Here is a 23,884-nt window from a genome sequence, read left to right as displayed (position 1 = left end):
GTGGCAGCATTTAGCTGGTGCCATTCTGTCATGACATCTACTTCAAAGTCATCAGATAACCATGCTGCTGCAAAAATCTGCTTGAAGTAAATCCATGTGGACGGAGCTTGCCCTTGAAGCAATAAAGTTGTCCACCATTGTCCCGCATTCCCTGTCAAGAAAGTGACTGCCTTGCGGACCTTTGAAGCCTCTGTAAAGTTTCCCCCTGCATAGGCCTTGTCAAACCGCTCGAGGAATGAAAGAGCCTTCTTCCTGTCATCAAACCCTGTAAAGGTCGTGAATGACACACCTTTTCCACCTTCTTTGTACGGAGTTGGCCTCTCCAACGGCGTTAAATTGTCATATGGAAGTGACTGAAACATGGGAACACTATTAGGGTTCATCTGTGTTCCTTGGCCGCTATTAACTTGACCTGGAAATGCCATATTTGGCTGCTGATTTGTAATTCCAGCCATACCAAAATTTGCCTATGGCATCCGAAATTGGCCCTGAGTGCTCTGAAACCCTGGTTGCATACCCATGACACTGTACATGGGGTTAGGCATCATCGTTTGAGCACCCCCAAACACTGTTCCTGGCGTGTAAAACTGATTTCCAGGTGCATGACTAGCCATGCTCTGGAATACCGATCCACCTCCAAAATAGCCAGGGTGTACTGAAGGTGGTGGAAAGACCTGTTGCATAGCCGGTAGGTTGCTTCCCTGCCCATTAGAACCAGCTATAGGCTGCGGAAAGGTGGCGGGCTGAATTGGTACAGCTTGAAAAACTGGCATCTAAGCCACCTGTTCTTGCACCTTAGGCACAGGTTGTGGAGACTGCATGTTCTCCGTCAAGTGTACAGGTGTTTCCATTGACTGTGCGGTATGAATCACATGTGCTCGAGCCTTAACAGGCTTTTGAATATGATCCAGTGACCCAACTTGCTGAGACGGAACAGGAGGTTGCAGAAAGGCTAAAAACCTCGGGTTCTGCATTACTTGTGTGAACATAGCCACAGCAGTAGCCAACTGGGTCCTGAATATATCATCATCTGTCTGTGGTGGTCTTGAGGACTCACCCACTTCATGTGTCTGTTGACCCTGTGAAGAGGAAACCTCTTCAGTCACATCATCTGGTCTGTCAGCCATAATTGCAATTCCCTGTGTCTGGTCTATGATCCCCTATGTCTTCAAGTCCAAAACTGACCAAGGCTCACTTCTATGGGAAAAAGTGATTTAATCCCGTCGATGGAACCATGAAACCGGCCTGTTCAATCCAAAAAGGACGGTAGACTTTACTTCAAACCTTGATTTAGCTTTCACCCATTATTAGTCGTCTATTTTACCTGTACTTTCAAGACACAACAAAGGGGAGAGGGATACAGGCTGCTAGATTGCACCTGTATGAGTAGACGAACACCAGATTGGCCCCTAACTTAGGCGCCCCTTTCGGTATTTCTTTATTGTTCAAAAGAGGGAATAAACGTTGTGGTTCCCTACAAGCTGCCCCGCACAAACTCGGCTGAATTTCCACTGTTCCAGCCCGATTTCGGTAGCATAACTATACTAGAACCCTTCACAGTCAGTAATCCCACGCATTGGCTGACTTTCCCGACGCATACGGGCACTTTGCAAAACCTGGCGAGAATCTGCAGCACACTGAATTCTCTGTGTTCAGCCCTGAAAATGCGCCAGATCACCTGTACAGCGGTCCCCTCGCGTCCCCGAACCTCCTGAGGGTATTAGGGTCCGTTTAGGGCCAAAACCCTAAACCTGCAAAAATACACAGCAGGCTGTAATTTACTGTTTCGGGCTCCGTTTCGCGTGCCGGTCGCATCTGTAGCAAGTCCTCGAGCTCCCGCACCTGTAGGGCTACTTGCCCTTTGAATCGGACGAGATTTCTGGCGTGAAACCTCTCCGAATTCACCTGTACCTGCGGGGGGATTAGCCGCTAGCTAATCCAGTACCTGTGCAAGAGGCTCTTGCCTCGGCAATCGCGCATGAACCCACACAACTGTACATTGGTCAAATGAAGAGCCCACTAGAGGGGCATAACATACTGCCAAAGGGGAGAGAGAGGGCAGTGCGTAGCGTGCAGGGCATCACTCCTGGCGCACTGGGCATAAGAGGGAAAGCAAGCACTCCATAGCTCTTAACCTGTGACAAAAACTGAAAATGAGGCTCTCCCCCTCCTAAATTCAGCGCCACTTCTTGATGCATGAGGCAAGTGCACCAGAAGGTGCCACTTGGCACATTTATAAGCATTTTCCCGTTTCGGGGTTGCCGTCTAAAAATATCCCAACCGGTTGCCCAGTTGACTTCACGGCAGAGTAAGAAAATGTTCCCCTTGTCATTCCGGCGGTAATGACGTCAACACATTTTCAGGTCCCAAAATAGCAGTTCCCTAAATTTTAGGAGATGCTGCCATTGTATCTTTCTAGGTCATCCGACCCTCTTTGTACACTGCGGCCACATCCAGAACTGAAATGTAGCCTCTGTAGCAAAGGATTCCACTTTGGCTAGTCAATGACCCCACTTTGGCTAACCATAGTCTTTGTCCAACCTTAGTGCTCTCTTGCCCTTAGGCCTGGACTCCCTCTGGACAGTTCCACACTAGCTATGAAATGCAGGGCAGTTAGATTTCCCGAGGGGTGTTTCCAAAAAGTGAAAGTAAATAGATAATAAGAAAGAAATTAACAAAAAGGATAGATAGTAGTCACACGCTGTCAACCCTCTCCCTACACGAGTTGTCAAGAGCCTCGAGGTGTCGTTGTAAGCCCACTCGTGACTAACAATGTCGTCAACGTAAAGCATGATATGTACTAAAGTACCTCCAACGTATGCACCCTCACCACCAGCTCGCGGTATGTAATCTAAGATCTCAACAATGTAGATGCCGAAGAGGGCCGAGGAGAGTGGGTATCCTTGCTTCCTCTTCTGGCCTCCTCTTGTGCCTCTAATTTAGCTTTTGTTCTTTTTACGTTGCCATTCGATCTATGTCTAGCATTTGCACGTTGTATGGCCTTCTCTTGTTCCTCTTTAATCAGTCTTTTTTCTCCTTGCATTGCTGCTTGCTTTTTCTGTTCCAACATATGAGTGCATTCAGTTGCCACATGGCAAGATCATTGCTCTGCTATTCCACAAAAGAACACTCTCACTTGCAGCACTCCACCCTGTATAGATGGAAAGGATAGGTAACAAGGAGGATCTTTCGCCAAATCCTGCTGAAGAAACACCATAACAGTAAGTGTCGAGGCACCACGGTTGGTGGATGGTGCCTAGCTGTCACCCAAGACACGTCCTAGGCTTCTCTCCATCTTTTGTACATATGGTTGAAACTCTTGGAGCATGTTGAAACCTGACTGTCAATGCAAGGCCCTCTAGAACATGTATATCAATACAAACGGCCGCTTTAGATTTCAATTGATTGTAGAATAAATTAAATGTGTACCATGTAACAATATCCTGTCATGAAGATATTACAAACGCAAGCTTCGAAAATTGGCAACGTACAAACTTAAGCACGTTGCTTGTCAAGGAGGTGAAGATGGTCACCTTTATCATGTGTAGCTTAAACAATAGGCACAACATCCCTACTTATATTACAAGGCCAAGAGTATCTTAGACTGGATATTTGACCTCCTCCAGACACTTAAATGATCTAGATAGGGATAGTCAGCTTGCCAATTCAGCATTGTAAAGCCACCTACACATCTCCATTCAGCTCGAGTTTCAACACGGTATCCCCCTGGCCCCTTCCGCTTTTCTTTCCCCCTTCCTGATGCCAGTAATATCAGATTCTAGTTACTTTTCTTCAGTTCATGGTTGTTTTGTTCATTTTCCATGGTACTTGGAGCACATGAATACGTGAATTTTATGTTGTCCCATTGCTGGCAGGCATAGATACAATCTTTCTTTTCATCTGATCTCTCTCTTCCTTTTCTTCTCTCACAAACACACACAGTGACCCATTGCCATAAATACAACCTTTCTTTATATCTCCTCTCTCTCTTTCTTTTCTCCTATTCGAACACACAAACACACATTCGGGGCTCAAGACTGCCGTTGTACTATCACCATAGATGATACACAAGGTGGATGATCTTCATAACACACTCATTACTGCCAGAAAACTGAAAACAAAGGAAAATAGCTTCAAGCGAGCTACACACACAGGCGTAAGACACAACCACCTGCACCTTTACTCAGACACTGTGTATTCTTACCTCACTGGTAAAAGCATTAAATCAGTGCGCAAATCTTTCCATTTAACCTGAAAGGACCATGACAGAACAGTCAGGGTCGTTGCGCCTTTTCAGCTATATGGTCATGCTTGTGGATAAAAACTGAATATAACTTGAAAGGCTTACTTCTGACATTATGCTCAGGAAACAGAACCATCATACAAACACCCAACAGCCTTCCAGAACAAGATACTTTCTACCATAAAGCTGACCTGTTCAGTTCCACGAAATGCAATAACCAGCCTACGATGTTCAGCATCACGCCAGAGAGCAACCTTCTCACAAGAATTTAAATCCCATTAGTTAGGTTCGTCGCAATCAGTGTAACAAAATATTGAGACAAATAAGAACATTTTGATGGTTGTAAGGTTGACAACAAAAGCATGCTTCAGATAACAAATGGAAGCTCCTTTTTCTATTTTCTCTAGAAGGTCTATCACAAGAAGTTACCTGAGTATCTGTTTTGTCATTGTCAATAAAACAAAGCTTCTCAAAGGCTGACTTGACAAAACTCCTATGCCCCAAAGAACTTGCTAGCACTGCCCAGGCCTCCATCGCACTTTCAGCTTTACCAAACATTTTCCGCAGCTCCTCCAATTCTTCCGAACTATGAAGCTGTTCACATGATCCTGCTTTGTTTATGCCATCGCTCTGTGAATCTGATGTAGCAGTGTCTTTTACAATTGCTAAATCTCTACTATTATCTGTTTTTGTCTTTCCTGTCAACGATGAAGCCAGTACTGCCCACGACTTGAGGGTATCCTCCGTGTGCTTCAGAAGGAACGATGAAGCTTTCTGTACATCCTCAACTTGTGGTACAGAGCTCTCAATAAGAACTGTATCTTCTGGTTCAGAGCTTTTGTTTGTTCCCAAAATTGCAAGACCATTGTCCGCATATTGAGACTCTGCCTTCTTTTTGGATTGCAGTCCAAGTTTCGTGATTACATCTAGAGCATCCCAGCTTACCTTATCAAAAACAGGCAGACCAAGATTCTCCACACTGACTCCGAATGTTTCGCTAAAACGTTTTTGTAATTCCCTGAAGACATCCATCTCAGATATAGTATCATCAAGACTAGCTTCCGGCTGATGCCCTGAATCCAGAACCAACCTCCGTGCACTTTTCTCATTCCCACTACCACTAGTAGCATCATCTCTAGCCAAAGATCGGCTGCTCCTGTCATTGTTATTGGTAATCATCTCAATCTCTCTGTCTCTCGACTCACTTTGTGTTCCAGAATCAGAATTGCCAGACTGCAGCTTGGAATGACCAAGGACAGACCTAAGAAAATCTCGGACTGTAAGACTTTCAAGGCCAAAATTGCTTTTAAAGATATCATCCAGCTTTTTCCCTTGAAGAAACTCTGAAAGTATTGGAATAGACCACCCTTTACGAGCCAGATCAATCTCTTCAAAGCATTTGTATTGAACCTGAGGGTGGAAATCAATGTTGTCAAATTTGTCGAGAGAAAATGGCAATTTACTTCATGCATACATGCTTCTTAATGCATTATGAATTACGAGCAATTTTACAATGTTACCTCTACACTTGCAGCTTATTCTTCGACAATACGTACTTAACCATGAGACAGAAACCATGTTTCCCATCAAGCGCGGTCCCGGCTAACTTCGACACGGAAACAGGCTCGTTGCTGCTATAACTGGCCTGTACATAGTAAAGGGCGGTACGAAATCTACAACCTGTTAATTACACATAGAGTACTGATGGAAAAGAGAGAGACTCAACACTTGCGTCTAGCAACTAGAATGTCACTGCGCACACGAAACCGACACCCTGTAGGCCCCAAAGACTGGCGCCCCTTTCGGTACTTCTTTATTCAATTTAAGGTAGACGATCCGAGCACTTAATACAAGCTTTCACAAAGCTTCCCAAACCTGGCAAGGGCTGAAAACGTAGGTTTCCGACCTGATTTTGGCAACATAACGGCGCAAAAACCCCTGTAGGTCAAAAGTACCTGTCCAGGACGGATTCCCTCGATATCTGGAAGCTTTCTGGTGTGCTGTCACAGAAATTCAGCGTGCTGTAATTCTCTGTTTTTCACTGCCAAGTGCCCAAAAGCCTGTACACGCATCCCAAGGCTCTCACGAGGCTCCCCTGGTGTACCCTTGCAGTTTAGGTGCGAAACCCTAAACCTGCAAAAAAACACAGCAAGCTGTAATTCCCTGTTTCGGATCGTTTTCAGCGCAACGAACACAACTATGCATGTCCCAAGGGCTCCCGCACGCAATGGGACAGTTCCCCTATGAATTGGACGAGTTATCACGCGAGAAAACTCTCCAAACTCGCAATCTTCCGTGATGGAGCTGGGCGTACCTGTGGGGGATTAGCAATCAGCTAATCCAGTTCTTGTTCAGAAGGCTCTTACCTTGGCAAACGCGCATAAACCCCTAGAACTGTACATATTCATCTGGTAGCCCAACTAGTGGGGCATTACCATATGTGCCAAGGGGAGAGAGAGGTGCACGAGAGCAAATCATCGCGCTACATGAGACAGAGGAGAAGGCAAGCTTTCCATTAAAGCTGTAGACCTGCACCCACTACTCACACACACACATTGTAGGTCTCTTGTGAGTCAAATCAGCCTCCTCTCTCAAATTGGGTGCCCCCTCTTCATGCTGGAAGTGGCAATTTTCACTAGGAGCCGCCATATGTCCAGTTTGCCCCTTTTGAGTTAATTTTCTAGTTCCCACTGACTTATAAAGTTATAAGTGTCTTGCCGAGTGGCCCTAATTCCATCTAGAGCACACAAACTTCCATACTCATCAGAATTCAGTGCTAATTGGCCCGACCAGTCCCAGACCGACCTAGACTCTCGATGTGAGAAACCCGTTGGGCCACAGCCATTTCACATTGGCCATGCAATGTCCACTTGCACCTTTTCAAGGGTTCGGGAAAAAAAACAAGTAAAAATTAAATAAATAAAAATATCTAGTACTTATTTACGAAAGGCAACAAGAAAAATACACCTCCTGGTGACACACCCCACCCTTGAAATATTGCAAGCGACCTCGCTTGCATGCCAATAATACATGTTGTTATCTCCTAATAACACATATATTCTATGATGGGAATTCAAGATTACATGCTTTCGGAAATGTAACGTTGAACGATTAAACAATCCCACCAACCTGGCTACCACACATATATCAAGCATAGAAGTCTTCTGGTGTACTGTCAAGCACAAACTTCTCTAGCCAAATTCTGTATGGAAAGAGTAGATACAATTGCTTAACTATTCTTTTGAGCATCATGAACCATGCTCTCACATTGCGCCATAGAGCTACATCAAGTCACTGTGGGTTCCATTTGAAAGGCTTCAAGATATAGTTGCAATAGTTGAGGTGAATCAACCAATCCAGACTCTTCCATCCATTTAGCATCAAATGGTGGATAGTTCTTGAACTTCACCAAATAGCGTCTTGCAACCTTCCCTCTAACCTTCCTTTCCTTATGTGCCAACATCTGTTCAGGAACAAGAATCTCATCTAGTTCTTCCACTTCAGGTTGTTCCTCATCAGGCATATTCTTTGGCACATCCCCAACAAAGGGCCTTAGAAGGCTGACATGAAAAGCATTATGTATTTTCCAGCCTTCTGGTAGCTTCAACCTGTAAGCTACATCGCCGATCTTTTAGGAAACAAACGTTCCTTGCCTTCCTTTTCCTTAACCTGGATTTTTCAAAGCGCAAAAGCACCCAATCACCAAGTGAAAATACAAGTTCACGACGGTGACGATCAACAGCTTTCTTTTGCTTAGCCTGAGTCTCCTCAAGAGCAATCTTTATCTTCCTGTATGTTTCATCCATATCTTGCACATACTTGTCTGCCTCAAATAACTTGTCCTTAGTCTGCAAAATGAACAGGACTTTCTTCCCTCCTTCCACTATCTCAAATGGTGCCTTACCTGTCGACGTATGCACAGTGTTATTGTAAGCATATTCAACCAATGGGAAATGGTGTTCCCAAGTTGCCTTGTGCTCTGACACATAACATTTGAGCAGATCTAGGAGAGTAGAATTTGCCTCTTCTAACTGTCCATCAGTTTGCGGATGAAACGAAGATGAGAATTTTAGCGTAGTGCCCATATTCTCAAACAATGCCTTCCAGAAAAGACTCGTCATACGTGGATCCCTGTCACTGACAATTGACTGAGGCATCCCGTGATATTTAAAGAAATTGCTCATGAATATTTTGATCATGTGTTCTGGCTTTATCTTCTTCCTAACAGAAATGAAATGGGCCTGCTTACTGAACCTACAAATGATAGTCTAAATCCCATCATTGCCTGTTTGCGTCCTTGGAAGATCAAAGATAAAGTCCATTGCTATGCTTTCCCATGGCCTATCAGGGATCGGCAATGGCTTCAACAATCCCGGTTGCTTTTGCCTATCAAATTTGACTTTTTGGCAAACTAAGCATGATCTTACAAATGTGTCATCTTGACGCAAAGCTAGCCAATAGAAGAATGCCTCAACCCCTTTCACTGTCACATCAATTCCACGGTGCCCGGCATAAGGTGGAGCATGTTTTTCCATCAAAACCTTTGGCCGTAATTGTTTTGTAACACATAACTTTCCATGCATCATGAGAAAGTCATTTTTAAGCATTTAGTGCTCATGATGTTGGCCATCAACAAGTTGATCATAGATCCTTGCAAAATCTGAATCTTCAGCATATTGTGTCTTCATTTCATCTAATTCACAATGGTACGGAATTGACACTGCTACAATTTGGGGCTTTCGTGACAACGCATCAGCCACCACGTTCTTTTTCCCTTGCACATGCACAATCTGAAAATGGAACATTGACAAGATGTTTGCCCATCGCATGTGCTTCTCAGACAACTTCGTTTGCGTGAGAAAATATCGCAAGGTTTGATGATCTGTTTGGACAACAAAATCAGCCCCCAGCAAATAGTGTTTCCAACTAGTGAGAGCATGAATTACAGCCAGCAATTCTTTCACATAAACTTGCAGGTTCCTTTCGGTCTTCAAAAGAATTCTGCTCTCATATGCGACTACTCGGCCATTCTGCATTAGAACGGCACCAAGACTATGGCCACATGCATCACATTGAACCACAAAAGGTTTCGAAAGATCTAGCAATATGACTACCGGATCTGAAGTCGGCTTCTCTTTCAAGTGTTTGAAGGTAAAATTTCCTTGGCCGTCCACTTGAAAGTAACTCCTTTTCCTTACAGTGAATGGAGTGGAGAAGCAATGTCAGCAAAAATTCGGATGAACCTCCAGGAACATAAGCCTAGAAAGCTTCGAATGTCATGTACGGACTTCAAGTCTGGCCATGACCTAATTGCGTCCACTCTAGCGGGATCCATGCGTACCCCATCCTTTGAAACAATGTGCCCAAGGAAGTAAATCTCTTCCAAAAAGAAGTCACTCTTCTTCGCATTAATGAGTAACCTGTTCTTGCGTAGCTCATTGAAAACTGCGGTCAAGTGATCTCTATGCTCCTCTTTAGACTTTGAGTAGACAATCATGTCATCAAAGAAGGTACCCACGAAGTTTCTATGTGGTCTAAAAATTCTGTCCATCATTCTATTAAACGTGGCAGGAGAATTTATGAGACCAAATGGCATGACAAGAAACTCATAGAGACCAAATGTTGTCCTGAAGGCAGTCTTATTCTATTAAACGTGGCAGAAGCATTTGTGAGACCAAATGGCATGACAAGAAACTCATAGAGACCAAATGTTGTCCTGAAGGCAGTCTTATGGACATCTTCTGGCCTAATGTGTATTTGGTGGTACCCATTCTTCAGGTCTATCCTTGTAAACAATGACGCTCCCTCAAGCCCATCAAGAATGTCATCTATCCTCGGTATGGGGAACCTGTTTTTTATGGTATTTTTATTCAAGGCGCGATAGTCAATGCACATGCGCCATGAACCATCCTTCTTGTGCACTAGGAGTACAGGCGAACAAAAAGGGGATAAACTGGACTGAATCAGCCCCTTCTCTAAAAGCTCCTTGACATGACTCATAATCTCTTTTTGCTAGGCTGCACTAACCCTGTATGGTGGTCTATTCGGTGGACTAGAACCCGGCACAAGATCTATGGTATGATCCTCAGGTCTCTGAGGAGGTAACTCCCCTGGCAAAGAGTCTGAAAAACAATCACCAAAACCACTCAAAAAAGTTGAACTATAAAGCAGACAAATTAGATACAACTTCAGGTACTTCTTTTGCAAAGATCAAGTACGCAAAAAGATGATTCTTTATTACAGATGAAATAGCAGAAGCAGAAACAACTGGAATAGACTCTCCTTTAAGCTTTACATCAAGGACATGAGTCTTTCCTCTATGTACAAGGGTAATCTTTTCGTTGTAAGTATCCACCATAGCATGCAACCTGTAACACCATGGGATACCCAATAACACGTCACAGCCCTCAAGTGGCATAGTATGAAATTCTTCCGCATCCACAACTCTGAACGTGCAGACGAAGCTTCCCCAAAATGGGAGTAACAGGCTCTGAATGACCTGGGCATGCCAAACCTGGCTCACCTGTCATAACCCATCTCCTCTGCATAAATGCCCAACTTTGATGCCAATTCTCGTGATATGAAATTTGCACGAGCTCCTGGATCAAAGAAAACGAGCATTGTCTCGTCTCTAACTTTGCCCCATGCTCTGCACAATTCCGTGGCATTTATGTTTGGTTGATCACCAACCAAATCTGGGACAAGTCCTGCACTTGGCTTTGGCTTCTTCCCATTATGGTCTAACTTGTCATCCTTATCCTCTGACTTCCTCTATGGGCATTCATTAGCAAAATGTCCCTTCTCTTCACAAATGTAGCATTTCTTGGCCTCTCTTAGAGCTTTCCTCTCCTCAAATGTCTTGCCATAAAAATGCCTTTTCTTCCCTTGGCTTTGCCCAGAAGAAGGTTTAAACTACCTCTGTCCTCCGAAAGGCTTCTTCTTGAAAGGTGGTACAGTGAGAGTTGTTGTGACATTGCCCTTGGCTGAAAATTGCTTGCCCTGGGACTCCGTGTTGCTGCCTTTAAATCCACTGAATTTACCTTGCAACAAGTTATTGGCCATTGTTGCATTCTCAATCAACTGCATAATGTTGATGACATTGGTCTTTGTACAATAGTCCCTGATTTCCTTTAGCAATCCACAACAGTACCTTTCAATCTGTTCTGTCAATGGTACAAACATGTAAGAGCTTACGGGTAACAAAGCATCCCAAAATTTCTGCTTGTACTCTTCCAGATTTGCACAATTTGACGCATTCAAATCATACCATGCCGTGATCACATCCACCTCGAAAGTGTTTGTGAGCCACGCAGGAGCAAATTTCTGTTTGAACTGGACCCATGTTGTAGGTGCTTGGCCCTGATTTAACAATGTGGTCCACCATCTCAACGCATTACCCTTCAAAAAGGTGGCAGCCTTGCGTATCTTGCAAGACTCTGTGAAGTTTCCACTTGCATATGCCGCATCAAATTGTTGTATGAAGGTCAAGGCCTTCATTTTTTCTTGTGTGCCATTAAAAGTGTCAAACTTCACAGCTGCCCCTCCTTCCTTGTATTCCTTTGGCTGGCTCGTAGTAACCACATTATCATCAACAAGTGCTTTAAGAAGTGGTACTTCTCGGTTAAGCATTCCAGCACTCATATCACCTGTTTTACCAAGGTTATTCGCATTCTAGCATTTTGCTGTGAAAAACCAGCCATGTCAAAATGAGTTCCACGCATTCCAAAATTGCGATAGACACCCTGAAAACCTGGTTGAACACCTATGTTCCCGTACATAGGGTTAACCGCACCAGGTGGCATTGCCCCAAACACATTTCCTGGTATGTATCCTTGGATGGTCCAACCATAGCCTGAAACACTGAATCACCACCAAATTAACCAGGATATGAAGTAAACGGTGGAATGGTCTGTCGAACGGCTTGTTCATTATTGCCTTGACCATTCACAGCCTCACGTCCAGATACCACATGTTGCTTTGGACCTGTAGACACATTGGGTGTCTTCACCACCTGCTGATGCTCTTCCACAGGAGCCTTTCCATGAGTGTCATAAGACCCCTCTGCATGTGAACCCTCTTTTTCAGGTGGTAGGGGAGAGACATCCTCTTTAGGAGCCTGTAAGTACTTCTGTAACTTCGGATTCTGAGCCATTCGCTAAAAGATATCCATGATCTTCAACAACCGAGCTTTGAACAAAAGATCCTCATCCTCCGGCTCCATGGGTCGCTTCCCTTTGTCAACAATCCTTTGCTCCTCCTGCCCACTGTAAGAGGATGCTTCCTTTTCAGAACCTTCGTCTCTCCCTTCTTCCATAGTGCTTAACTCTGTATCCTTTCACCCACAACAATCCACGGCGCACTCTTTGAGGAAAAAGTGTCTTATCCCGTCGATGGAACCATATAACCGGCCTGTACACAGTAAAGGGCGCTATGAAATCTACAACCTGTTAATTACACAGAGTATTGATGGAAATGAGAGAGACTCAACACTTGCGTCCAGCAACTAGAATGTCACTGCGCACACAAAACCGACACCCTGTAGGCCGCAAAGACTGGCGCCCCTTTTAGTATTTCTTTATTCAATTTAAGGTAGATGATCCGAGCACTTTGTACAAGCTTTCACAAAGCTGTCCAAACCTGGCAAGGGCTGAAAACACAGGTTTCCGACCTGATTTTGGCAACATAACAGCGCAAAAACCCCTGTAGGTCAAAAGTACCTATCCAGGACAAATTCCCTCGCTATCTGGAAGCTTTCTGGTCTGCTGTCACAGAAATTCAGCCTGCTGTAATTCTCTGTTTCTCACTGCCAGGTGCCCAAAAGCCTGTACACGCATCCCAAGGCTCTCACGAGGCTCCCCTGGTGTTCCCTTGCAGTTTAGGTGCGAAACCCTAAACCTACAGAAAAACACAGCAGGCTGTAATTCCCTGTTTCGAATCGTTTTTAGTGGAGTGAACACGCCTACGCGTGTCCCAAGGGCTCCCGTACGCAATGGGACAATTCCCCTGTGAATTGGACGAGTTTTCACGCGAGAAAACTCTCCAAACTCGCAATCTTCCGCGATGGAAGTGAACGTTCATGTGGGGGATTAGCAATTAGCTAATCCGGTTCCTATTTAGAAGGATCTTGCCTTGGCAAACGCGCATAAACCCCTAGAACTGTACATATTCATCTGAGTAGCCCAACTAGTGGGGCATTACCATATGTGCCAAAGGGGAGAGAGAGGTGCACGAGAGCAAATCATCGCGCTACATGAGACAGAGGAGAAGGCAAGCTTTCCATTAAAGCTGTAGACCTGCACCCACTACTCACACACACACACACACTGTAGGTCTCTTGTGAGTCAAATCAGCCTCCTCTCTCAAATTGGGCGTCCTCTCTTCATGCTGGAAGTGGCAATTTTCACCAGAAGCCTCCATGTGTCCAGTTTGCCCCTTTTGAGTTAATTTTCTAGTTCCCACTGACTTATAAAGTTATAAGTGACTTGCCGAGTGGCCCTAATTCCATCTGGCGCACACAAACTTCCATACTCATCAGAATTCAGGGCTAATTGGCCCAACCAGTCCTAGACTGACCGACCTAGACTTCCGATGTGAGAAACCCATTCGGCCGCAGCCGTTTTACACTCGCCATGCAATGTCCACTTGCACCTTTTCAAGGGTTCAGGAAAAAAAACAAGTAAAAATAAAATAAATAAAAATATCTAGTACTTATTTAGGGAAGGCAACAGGAAAAATACACCTCTTGATGACAACTGTTGTTCACTCCCCTCCCCCCCCCCCCCGCCATCGCTAAACGCTGCCCCCCACCCCCCCTTTTCGCCCTCGCGCTCCCCTGCTCCCTGTGCGCTGTTGATGCCCGCCCCTGCACGCAGCCCCCCTCATTAGAGCCACTGCCTCCTCTGAACGCCTCTTGCACCCCTATCATCCCCCCCCCTTGGCGACCCTCCTCCCTGTCCCGACCTCCCGCCTCATCCCCTTCAAGTCTCTCTTCACCGCTTGCGTGTAGGCTGGCATTTCAGCCTCCTTGTGAGCACCTCGTTGCCAACGCCCTCCTCTATTCAGCAACAAACACAGAATGGCGGCTTCTGCTCCACCTCAGAGGAACTCTGTTGAAGCCCCCTCGCCCGACACCACCGAGCCGACCCTTCGACTTGCTCTTTCGCCAGAAGAGCAAGTGAGCTTGATGGCCGAAGTGGAGCGCTTGCAAGCCACTTCAGTTATCTATAAGATCATTGGCACTCGGCCCAGTCGGGGCAAGGTTCGGGATCTACTACAGGCCCAACTTCTCTCCGACGTGGGCAAGATCACCGATGTCCAGATCCTCGGGAGAGGGTACTACCAGGTAGAGTTCGAGTCTGCAGATACAACGGCCAAGGTGATTTGGATGAGCCTGCTCAACATCCGATCGAGCTTGCTTCCGACGATGGCGTCATGATTTTGACCCTACTACAGATGTGCTCGAGGAGGAGGCAGACTTGCCAATTTCGGTCTTCTCCCCAGGATTGGTTCCATGTTCGGGACAGTTCTAGAGTCTCCGCGCACTGTAGCTTCAGTTGTGACGAAGGCCGCAGGTTTACCTACTCTACGGGTTCTTGTTCGTGACACACACTCCCTCCCCAAGGTGATACTGCTACCACGGGTGAGTGGGGGATGGATTAGACAGAGTGTGCAATATTCGGGTCTCCCGAACCAGTGTTTCATTTGCAGGCAGATGGGCCATTTGGCAAAGGCCTGTCCTCGTAGCAGACCTTGACCCACAGCACATGCGCAGCCTCCCAAGGCTGAGCAAGCCAAGCAACCAGATACACAGGATGCACAGGGTGGTACCTCGACAAAGACGAGTGATCAGACAATTGAAGGTTGGCAGTAGGTGCCTGGGCCGCCGTCGAGACAGGGGTGGACTGTTGCCCCACTTCCCCCCCTGTGGCCGACCTTCTGTAGCTCAACAGCACTGGGTTCCGTCTGGGAACCGCTTTGACCCCCTTCAGCAGGACCCGCCTGAGGAGGCCCCGTCCACTTCAGCTCCTCCACCACCGCCTCCTCCTTCCTCAGACGTTGCCGCTCCGCCTCCCCCACTTCCTCCCCCTTCCCCACCTCCACCCTCGCCTCCCACCCCTCCTCTCTCCCTGATGGGGCCCACAGCCTCATCTCCCGACCTCTCCTCCACTCCTCAAACACAGAGTTCTGGACACGCTTTTGCAACGAGGCGTTCTCTTGGTAGTGCTTTCGCCATGAGCCGTGTGGCTTGAGAACCTGAGGCCGCCTTTTTTGGTGCAGACCTCTTCCTTTGCAGCAGTCCCTCGAGGTTTGACTAGCTTCAACATACGCAAACGTTGGGACTTCTTCGACTACACCTTCACTCGGTTTCTGTTTTCCAGACCTAGAGGAAGCTAGCTTTCGAGTCCACGTCCTCTTTCTTGCAGCTAGAGGCATTGAGGCTCTGGACAGAGCAGTGGGTTTCTCCTTTCCGTTGTGTGGTAGGGATCTCACAGAGTGGACCCAGCACACAGTCCTTGACTGGCTCCAACCTCAGCCTACTGAGTTCTCACACCACACAGGGGACTTAGGGATGACAGATCTAGTGCAGACACTTTGGCCTCTAGCCAAGTTCACAGTGACGCCTCCGGATGCATCAGGTTGCAGGCACATTGTGGTGCATTTGTTTGCTAACACTCAGTGCCCTCCTTGTTATGTATTTGTGCATGAGGATTCTTGGACAGAGGATGTAGCCCTTCGGGTTGCACACTCGGCTTGGGCCTGGGCGGGACAATCACTTCTTTCATGCTTGTCTAGAGGTCGTTCGGATGTGGATTACTCCCCATCCAAACCGACCTCAAAGATAGCGAGGCTAGCTACTGCGGCAGCATCTGTTTTCTCTCACTGACTCCATGAGGATCATCCAATGGAATGTACAAGGATTAGGAGGGCCCCAGTTTCAGCGTCAAAGGGGTCGGCTGCGTCAAGAGCTTCAGAGATGCCTTTTGGGTGGAGAGATTGGCATTCTTATGCTATTGGAGCATCCTCTTTGTGAGAGCCGCATTCGACGGTGTGGTCAGATTTTGCGTGGACGATATGAGACGTTTTGGTCAGCTGCTTTTGGACCTGGAGGCATCCAAGGTGGGATATGTATATGACTATTGCGGACTCTTTGCAGCAAGCCATTGTGGGCAGAGGGATTATTGTGCCAGGCAAGGCTCAGTGGATCACTATGCAAGTTCAAGGTGGCCTCATAGGCTTCCTAAACATCTACGCGCCCAATGTGGCGAACGCACATGCAAAGTTTTGGTCTCAGATTGTTGAGTCTCTACCGCAAGCAGAGCAATGGTGCATTGGGGGTGACTTCAACGTGTTGGAGGATCCCTCTGACAGGATTGGAGGTAGCCATACTACTGTACATGGAGTTGATTGTTGAGTCTCTGCCACCATTGCTCTGCCGCAGTGGTGCATCGGGGGTGACTTCAACATGTTGGAGGATCCCTCTGACAGGATTGGAGGTAGCCATACTATTGTACATGGAGTTGATTTGACAGCTTGGGAGAGGTTATGTATGACTCTGTGATCGTAGAGTGAGAGGAGTGAATCTATCTCGGATAGATCGCTTCTACACTAGTGACCACTTTTGTGACTTGGGTGGGTCAATTTGCATCTTGCTTGGGACCTCTTTTTCGGACCATGCACCAGTGATCCTCACAGTGACAGATAGACAGAGGAGGGGAAGTACGATGCTACGCATCCGAGAGAGGGTCTTCTTGGATTGTGCGCTCAGAGAGCAAGTGGTGACTCTTTAGACAAAGGGCTAGACTTTCACGACTCTCCTGCTGACAGAGTGGCCTCTGGACTTGCTCAGCTTAGTCGACTATTTCTCCAGGAGTCTTCGGCTCGCCTGGCTGCAGTGAGAGAGGAGGAACAGCGTCTTCGACGGGGCGTTGCTTCCTTGCAAAGGATGCAGGAGCAGCATCCAGACAGTCCTTGGTTGGAGGAGCAGTTGCAGCAGGCTCGCCAAGAGCTTGCTCCTACAAAGGAGAGGCCCCATGAGTTTGCTTTCCATCGACAAGCAGCTCAGTGGACCCAGGTTGGTGACAGAGTGACAGGCGCTTTCTTTGAGGCAGTGGGACCCCGGCATACGCATGCCAAGGTCAGCCAGTTGAGGAGGCCCGACAAGTCAGTTGCTTCAGAGCCGGAGGACATGCGTGCAGTTGTTACTGACTTTTACCGTGATCTACACTCTGCAGAGCCTCAGTCAAAGCGTCAAGATGCATGCAGAGAGAAGGTTTGGGGCACACATGCCTTGTCTTGTGACTGAGGAGATGCGCCAGAGGCTTGAGCTGCCTCTTCAGCTACAGGAGCTACACGCGGCCCTTAGAGGACTTCCCCGTGGTAGTTGTCCAGGTGAGGATGGTTTGACTCCCAGCTTTTTCTTGGAGTATTGGGACTTGCTTGGCTCAGACCTCTGCAGCGCTTTTCAGTACATCCTACACATAGGAGAGATGCCTGACAGCATGAGTGAGGGCCTGATTTACCTCGTTCCCAAGGAGGGTGCTCCTTGGATGAGATTCGACATTGGCGGCCCATCGCCATCCTCAACTCATCCTACAAAATTCTTGCCAAGGCTCTGAGTTTGAGGATTCAGCCACTTCTAGAGAGCATTATACATGGGACACAGACAGGTTTTGTCAAGGAGAGTAGTATCCTTGACAACATCTTTACTTTTTGGGAGGCTTCTGCCCTTGCATGGCTCCGTGGTGAGGACCTCGTGATATTTCTTCTCGATTTTGAGAAGGCCAACGATAGAGTTGACTGGGACTTTTTGGAGGGCACTCTACGCAAGATGGGCTTCTAAGATGCTTGGATCAGAGGTGTGTCATCTCTATACGGACGGGCACACAGACAGGTACTTTTGTCAAGAGGTAGAGGTGATCGTTTCATGCTCAAACGTTCGGTCAAACACGGCTGCCCTCTTGCCCCGTTCCTCTTTCTATTCTATGTTGAGGCGATGAGCAGGTTTTTGGTTTCACAACAGGTTGGTTTACGCGGCTTAGCGCTCCCTATTCGGGGAGATGAGCTACTGGATGCTGAGTTTGCAGACGACTCACCCTTGTACTTGGATGGCCAGGAGGCCAACCTTCACAGGTGTGAGCAGGCTCTCGAGACCTTTTGTTGTGCATCAGGCGCACTTATCAACTGGAGAAAGACTGTGGCTTTCTTGGTTGGTAGTATTCTTACGCCTGATTGGATGCAAGGTGAGGGTTTCAGATGGATTCCCCCAGGAACTACAGTTCGATACTTGGGCTGTCAAGTTGGCTTGGACTTGTCTCCTGAGCAGCAGATTGCTCCCCTCCTCCTGTCCATCAGGAGGAAGTTGTTACATTAGAGATCCGCACGACTTTCTCTAGCAGGCAAAGTTGTAGTAGCCAACCAGGTGTTGTTACCTACTATGTGGTACATCACTTCTTGTTGGATCTTTTCGAGTTCTTGTATCAGCCAGGTAGAGGCTGATCAGGAACTTCCTTTGGTCAAGACACGACACTCAAATAGCCCGGGCCAAAGTGGCCTAGCAGGTCATCACTCTACCTTGTTCTGAGGGGGGGTTGGGGATCATAGACCCAGCACAGCAGAGGAGAGCCCTTTTTGGGAAGTTTGTTGTCAGAGGACTGCTTCCAGGGGAGGAGCCCTGGAAGGAGTTTTTGCTTCAGCAACTTACAGCTAGAGTGCCTCAGGCTGGAGGCCCTTGGAGACCTTCCACAAGATGGATATTCACAGAGATGCGCAGAGTTGGCCTGAGCAGGAGACTAGAGGACTGTTTTGTTGTGAGCCTTCTTCGATCCTGGGAGCAGCTACGGAGAGGCTTGGAGCAGCACCAGCCTACTTACACGGAGGAGCGCTTGAGAGAGCCCCTTGTTTCGAACCCCATGGTCAGCACTCTGAGAGGCCACTTGGTTGGTAGTAGGCCTCATGTTTCCTGGGGTACCATGGCAGAGGGTCCAGCACGCACTTTAGGTGACTCGCTACAATTCTCAGGCTTGTCAGAGGAGCTTCAGAGCATCCAACTTCAGGTCATGAGAGGGGTGCAGAGCATGTGTCAGGACATCACAGAGGCAGTACCAGCTGAGTGGCTCACGCCTCTCGAGTCAGCAACGCCCAGATGGATGGGGGCCTTCACGCGACTGGAGGTTCTCATCGCAGTTTAGGCTTGCTCAGAGACTGTTCCCTCCCTATTTTTCGAACTATAGGGTGAGGGACGCCTACCCCGAGTTTCAGTAGAGACCCCACATGTGGCAGAGTGTTGTTTTCAGAGGATCCGAGTAGTGGGCATATGTGGGAGGATTTGTGTCATAGATCGTGACCCAGAAACTCTTGCGACTGGCCACTGGAGGCTGTGGACTTGGGAGTGTTGTCCACTGGCACGAGTGCAGTGGGGGAGTGGTTTTGGAGGGACCCTTTCTCCTCAAGCGACCACCCAGGTGTCCCTTTCTTTCAGTACACTTCGTCTGGGACGTCACATACTGGCAGCAGGGAGAGAGGCTCGTCCGGCTGCAGCACCTCATTGGCAGGAGGAGGGTCTCAGAGTTGAGTTCCTGTCAGCTTTTTGGGCAAGGTTGTGGACACCAGACAGCCGCGGCGAGTCACTTTGTTCCAGTGGCTGGTTGCACATCGGGCTACAGCAGTTGGGAGCTGGCTTGTACATAGTGGTCTCTCAACAGCATGCGCAGCTTGCGACCATCCTGTGGAGAGTCAGCACCACTGTCTTTGGGATTGTCATTTGGCACAGCAGGTTTGGCTTCGAGTCCTTCGGTTGATGCCAGCTCTTTCCACAGCTCGGCAGTACACTTGGGGGACAGCTGCTTGGTCCACTCTCACGGGTCCGGCGCTTCAGTTTGAGCTGTCCTCCACCAGCAGGATGATAGTGTTGCAGGGGGGTCGACCTACACTCCAGCCTGCTACAGAGCTTACTCCACAACCAGCAGAGACTGTTCGGGATCTTTGGCTAGAGCTGGTCCATACTCTCAGAGGACAATTCGAGAGACTCAAGGGCAGCTGCGACCGCATCCGGGAGCGGAGAGAGGCTTTCCTTCGACTCTGGTGCCCTGGGCCTTACTTCACCATGGTCCAGGTGTGCTTAGATGGCACTACCGTCCACCTGTGTGGCTGTTCCCTCCTCCCATCTCTTGATTTAGCCTCATTGTACATATGCTGTTTTTTCATTGGGAGAATCTCCCCTTCATGATTGTTGTAGCCCTCTCTTGAAGAGGTGGTTGTAGCTCTATGGGCAGTTTCATAATTCATTAACTAATAGAAGGATCTTTTTCTCGAGAAAAAAAACACCATGAGACACAAACAAAGAGAGGAGAACCCATCAAGATGAGCCTGAGCACTGTGTACCCAAACTTCCCATCTTGCACTTTACCAGCTCCTGCCCATCCTCTACACTACGCTGTCTTTAGCTACTCACCCACCTCTGCAAACCACCATTCCTGCCGCTGTCCTCTGCTCTTAACTGCCATCGCTACTGTCCTCTCTGTCATTTTCTTATGCCTGGCCTCCCCTCCTTACCTAACCCTGGCCAACCCCTCTACAGGTTGGTTGCTGCAAATTGTGGGCTTTGTCTTCTCGAGGAGTGCCAAGACCACCAGCTGACCACTTGGAGTTTGAAACATTAGGCCTCCAATTCTAGGCACTTCCCCTTTCCATTTGTACTTCCCATTTCCATTTTCCGCCAGTTAAGGGAGGATCCCTTAGCTCAGAAATGGAGCAAATAGGTGCACCACCAGGATCTCATGCCACTCTAGGCCAAAAACTTCACTGTTTCGGTGATTCACCAATTTGTAATTTTTAACTAGCTTGAGTTTGTTTTGTTTACAGGGTGGGTTGTGGCTGTTACACCACACAGCACAGCAGACAACCAAGATACACCACACAACACAGCAGGATAACACTCGAAAACCTGAGAAATGACACTCACTTAACTTGCATTGCCCCAAGAGATGATTACAAGGCCATGACCAAGTCTGGCTGGCAGCACACCAAGCTCCAGATCAAGCACAGATACAATAAGGGTGGAGAGGTTAAGGTGTAATGGATAGGTGTGGTGAGGTGTCAACTCCAGGCTGAGATTCTGACTAGTACCAACCCTGGGGAGAGTACCATACCCAAAATAGTACCAACCTTTAAGTGACTGAGTGACCACAGACTCAATGAACTGATATGACTATAGTACATGCCACTGAAGATATACCATGGAAAATTATCTAGATGAGTGGCCTTGGCCGCAACCTTCAATGACCACAGGCTCCAGGTAAGGGTGCTGGCCCACAAGTACAAAGTGCCACACGGCTACTCTGGTACACCCGTCCACTCGGGCTACAGCTTGGTACATTCGCCCACTGGTGATACACTAATCCACATGATGGTACCTTGGCCTTGGCAGTACATTGGTCCACATCTTGGTACCTTGGCCCACTGGCCATACATTGGTCAACACCTTAGTCCCATTGGTAAATACACCTTGGTACCTTGACCACTGGTACACTCTGATCCACTGGTGCCTTGACTCCTGGGTTGCCAACTTGAGCGCTTCTATCTACCTTTTGAGTTCTCCATGATCACTATAGCTGGCTACAGCAACTTTGATAAGCTTGTATTACAACATTGAAAAATGTATTCTAGAGGGGTAGATGCTTCAAGATCCAATCTGACACATAGAAATGGAACCCTTGGTATTGGCTCCGTGGCAGGTCTTGCAGACACAGTAAGGTTTCCAAGGCTTCTTCAAAAGTTTGATCCAACAAGTGCAGGAGACAGGAGAAAACCATACTATTGTTTTCTCATTTAGGCCATATTCAGATATTATCTCGTGGTGTTGCACAATCGCCTTAACCTCGGCCTGCCTTCAACTATACCCTCTACTTCAGTCTTGCCACCTACAAACCCTGCTCATGTCGAAGGTCCTTATGACTAGGCCTATGGCGGTAGGGTAACAGAAGAGCTCCCACATGCAGAGCATCATTCCATTGTTCTGTTGTTGTAGCGCGGATAATGTGTTGTGCTCTCCACAGTGTGGGTTCCGCTCAGTGCAATGTGTGAGACAATCTCACTCAAACAAATGGAAACTCACTCAAACAGAATGAAACACGGAAACAATCGATAACAACAGAACACAACAGTGGACCAGAACTATCTCAAAGAACCATGTACAGACTCTGGCGTGGCAGCACACTCAGCTCCAGCCCAGGACTCACAGGTACAAATGGGGTGTCGAGGCTCAGATGTGCAGGGATGGTGATACTGTGCTCTGTGTAAGACTCTGTGTAAGACTCGCTACCAAGACGACGACTACTAGACCAACCATAAAAGATAATGATAATGACCCAACGGCTACTACTCATAGATACAATCATAAAGAGCCACCAACGGCTCAACGGCTCATAAATGTCAGCCAGCTAAGTGTGACCTGGCCACATGTCCACTAGGCCACCATCCGTATCCCTGCCACGTGTCACTGCCCAGAGTGTCCGTCCAGTGTGAACAGACCAGACCAACTGTACTAACTGCAACTGTGTCCTGTGAAAGTGACACTGTAGCCTGCTACAGGTTGCCCGCCACAAGATTGGTCACCGTCTCGGTGAGCCAAAACTGAATGAAACTGCAAAAGTAACTATATGTACAATGAAAGGTGGGGCAAGAGCACAGTCCTGTCAGCCAAGGGAAAGTGTCGTCGCCACTGCTGCTCCCGAAGTATCCGGATCGGGAGGAGCCATCAGATCGATTGTGTAATGATGCGGTTGCTGGACTGTGCTCTGCATAACCTGGCTTCCTGTGGTTGTAGCACCTATCTGCTGCACAACGGATGGAAGCAACTGCCCTGAAGTTTACTCCGGACGCCTAGTAACACAACCATGGCGGTGTGCACCAGCAACACCGTCACAGCAAGGAACACTCTGGCTCTGCATGTGTGGCATCTGGACCTGTGACCCCTGCTGAGTAAAGTACTGGAACTGGGGCTGTGGGTAGTGTCCCATGAACTGCTGAGAGGGCTGAGAGGGACCTGCTGGGAAGTGTCCCATGAACTGCTGAGAGGGACATACTGGTGCTGCAAAGCCTGCTGGATTCTGGACCTGTATCCCTGGCCCAGTCCATCTATATCCCACAGGAGCCTGGGTAGGCCTGTTACCATACATAAGCATTTCTTGAAATCCCTGCACCTGTGCTTTTAGGTCATCAATAATCCTTGACTTTATCTTCAATGCTTGCTGTAGTGCAAAAATCGTTGCATCTCGATCTGTGATGGCACTCTCGGCAACTCACAGAGATCTCTCCATAGCTGCATATGTGGCGGAGTGATGCTGGTGCGTTGCAGCTAGCTGCTCTGCGCCTAGCTCGATGGTGGCAATAGCAGCTTTGGAGTCCTCAAGTAACTTCTCTGAAAGCTGAAACAGAGAAGTGGAGTCGGTCCTACCTGAAAATCCCTCAACTGCATGTGATGCTGGAGGGCGCACATGTGGCACAGCCGGCGAGCTAGAAGTAGGTACAATTGGTGTAGTAGGTGCCTCGGAGATTGTTGCTGTAGGTGGAGCGAGAGATATGTTGACCGGTGTATGAGTGAAGATGGGAGAAGAAGGAAGAGGATCCTGTATGGGTGAAGTG

General features: G+C 47.7%; 1 protein-coding gene across 5 annotated transcripts in view; it reads right to left on the bottom strand.

The window, feature by feature from the left end:
• LOC147446162 (putative triglyceride lipase) overlaps positions 1-23,884 on the bottom strand; it is a 172,384-nt gene that overhangs the window by 86,097 nt on the left and 62,403 nt on the right. For all 5 annotated transcript variants that reach the window (XM_086525447.1, XM_086525443.1, XM_086525444.1 and 2 more), the window contains exons 8-10: positions 4,673-5,653; positions 4,435-4,497; positions 4,205-4,251 (exon numbers count right to left, since the gene is read on the bottom strand). In XM_086525447.1, the coding sequence (XP_086381573.1) occupies positions 4,205-4,251; positions 4,435-4,497; positions 4,673-5,653 (1,091 nt within the window). The remainder of the gene's footprint in view (positions 1-4,204; positions 4,252-4,434; positions 4,498-4,672; positions 5,654-23,884) is intronic.

Source organism: Adiantum capillus-veneris, chromosome 12 (assembly GCF_014529385.1).
Source record: "Adiantum capillus-veneris isolate H3 chromosome 12, ASM1452938v2, whole genome shotgun sequence".
Taxonomy (NCBI): domain Eukaryota; kingdom Viridiplantae; phylum Streptophyta; class Polypodiopsida; order Polypodiales; family Pteridaceae; genus Adiantum; species Adiantum capillus-veneris.
This window is presented reverse-complemented; position numbering and strand designations above follow the sequence as displayed.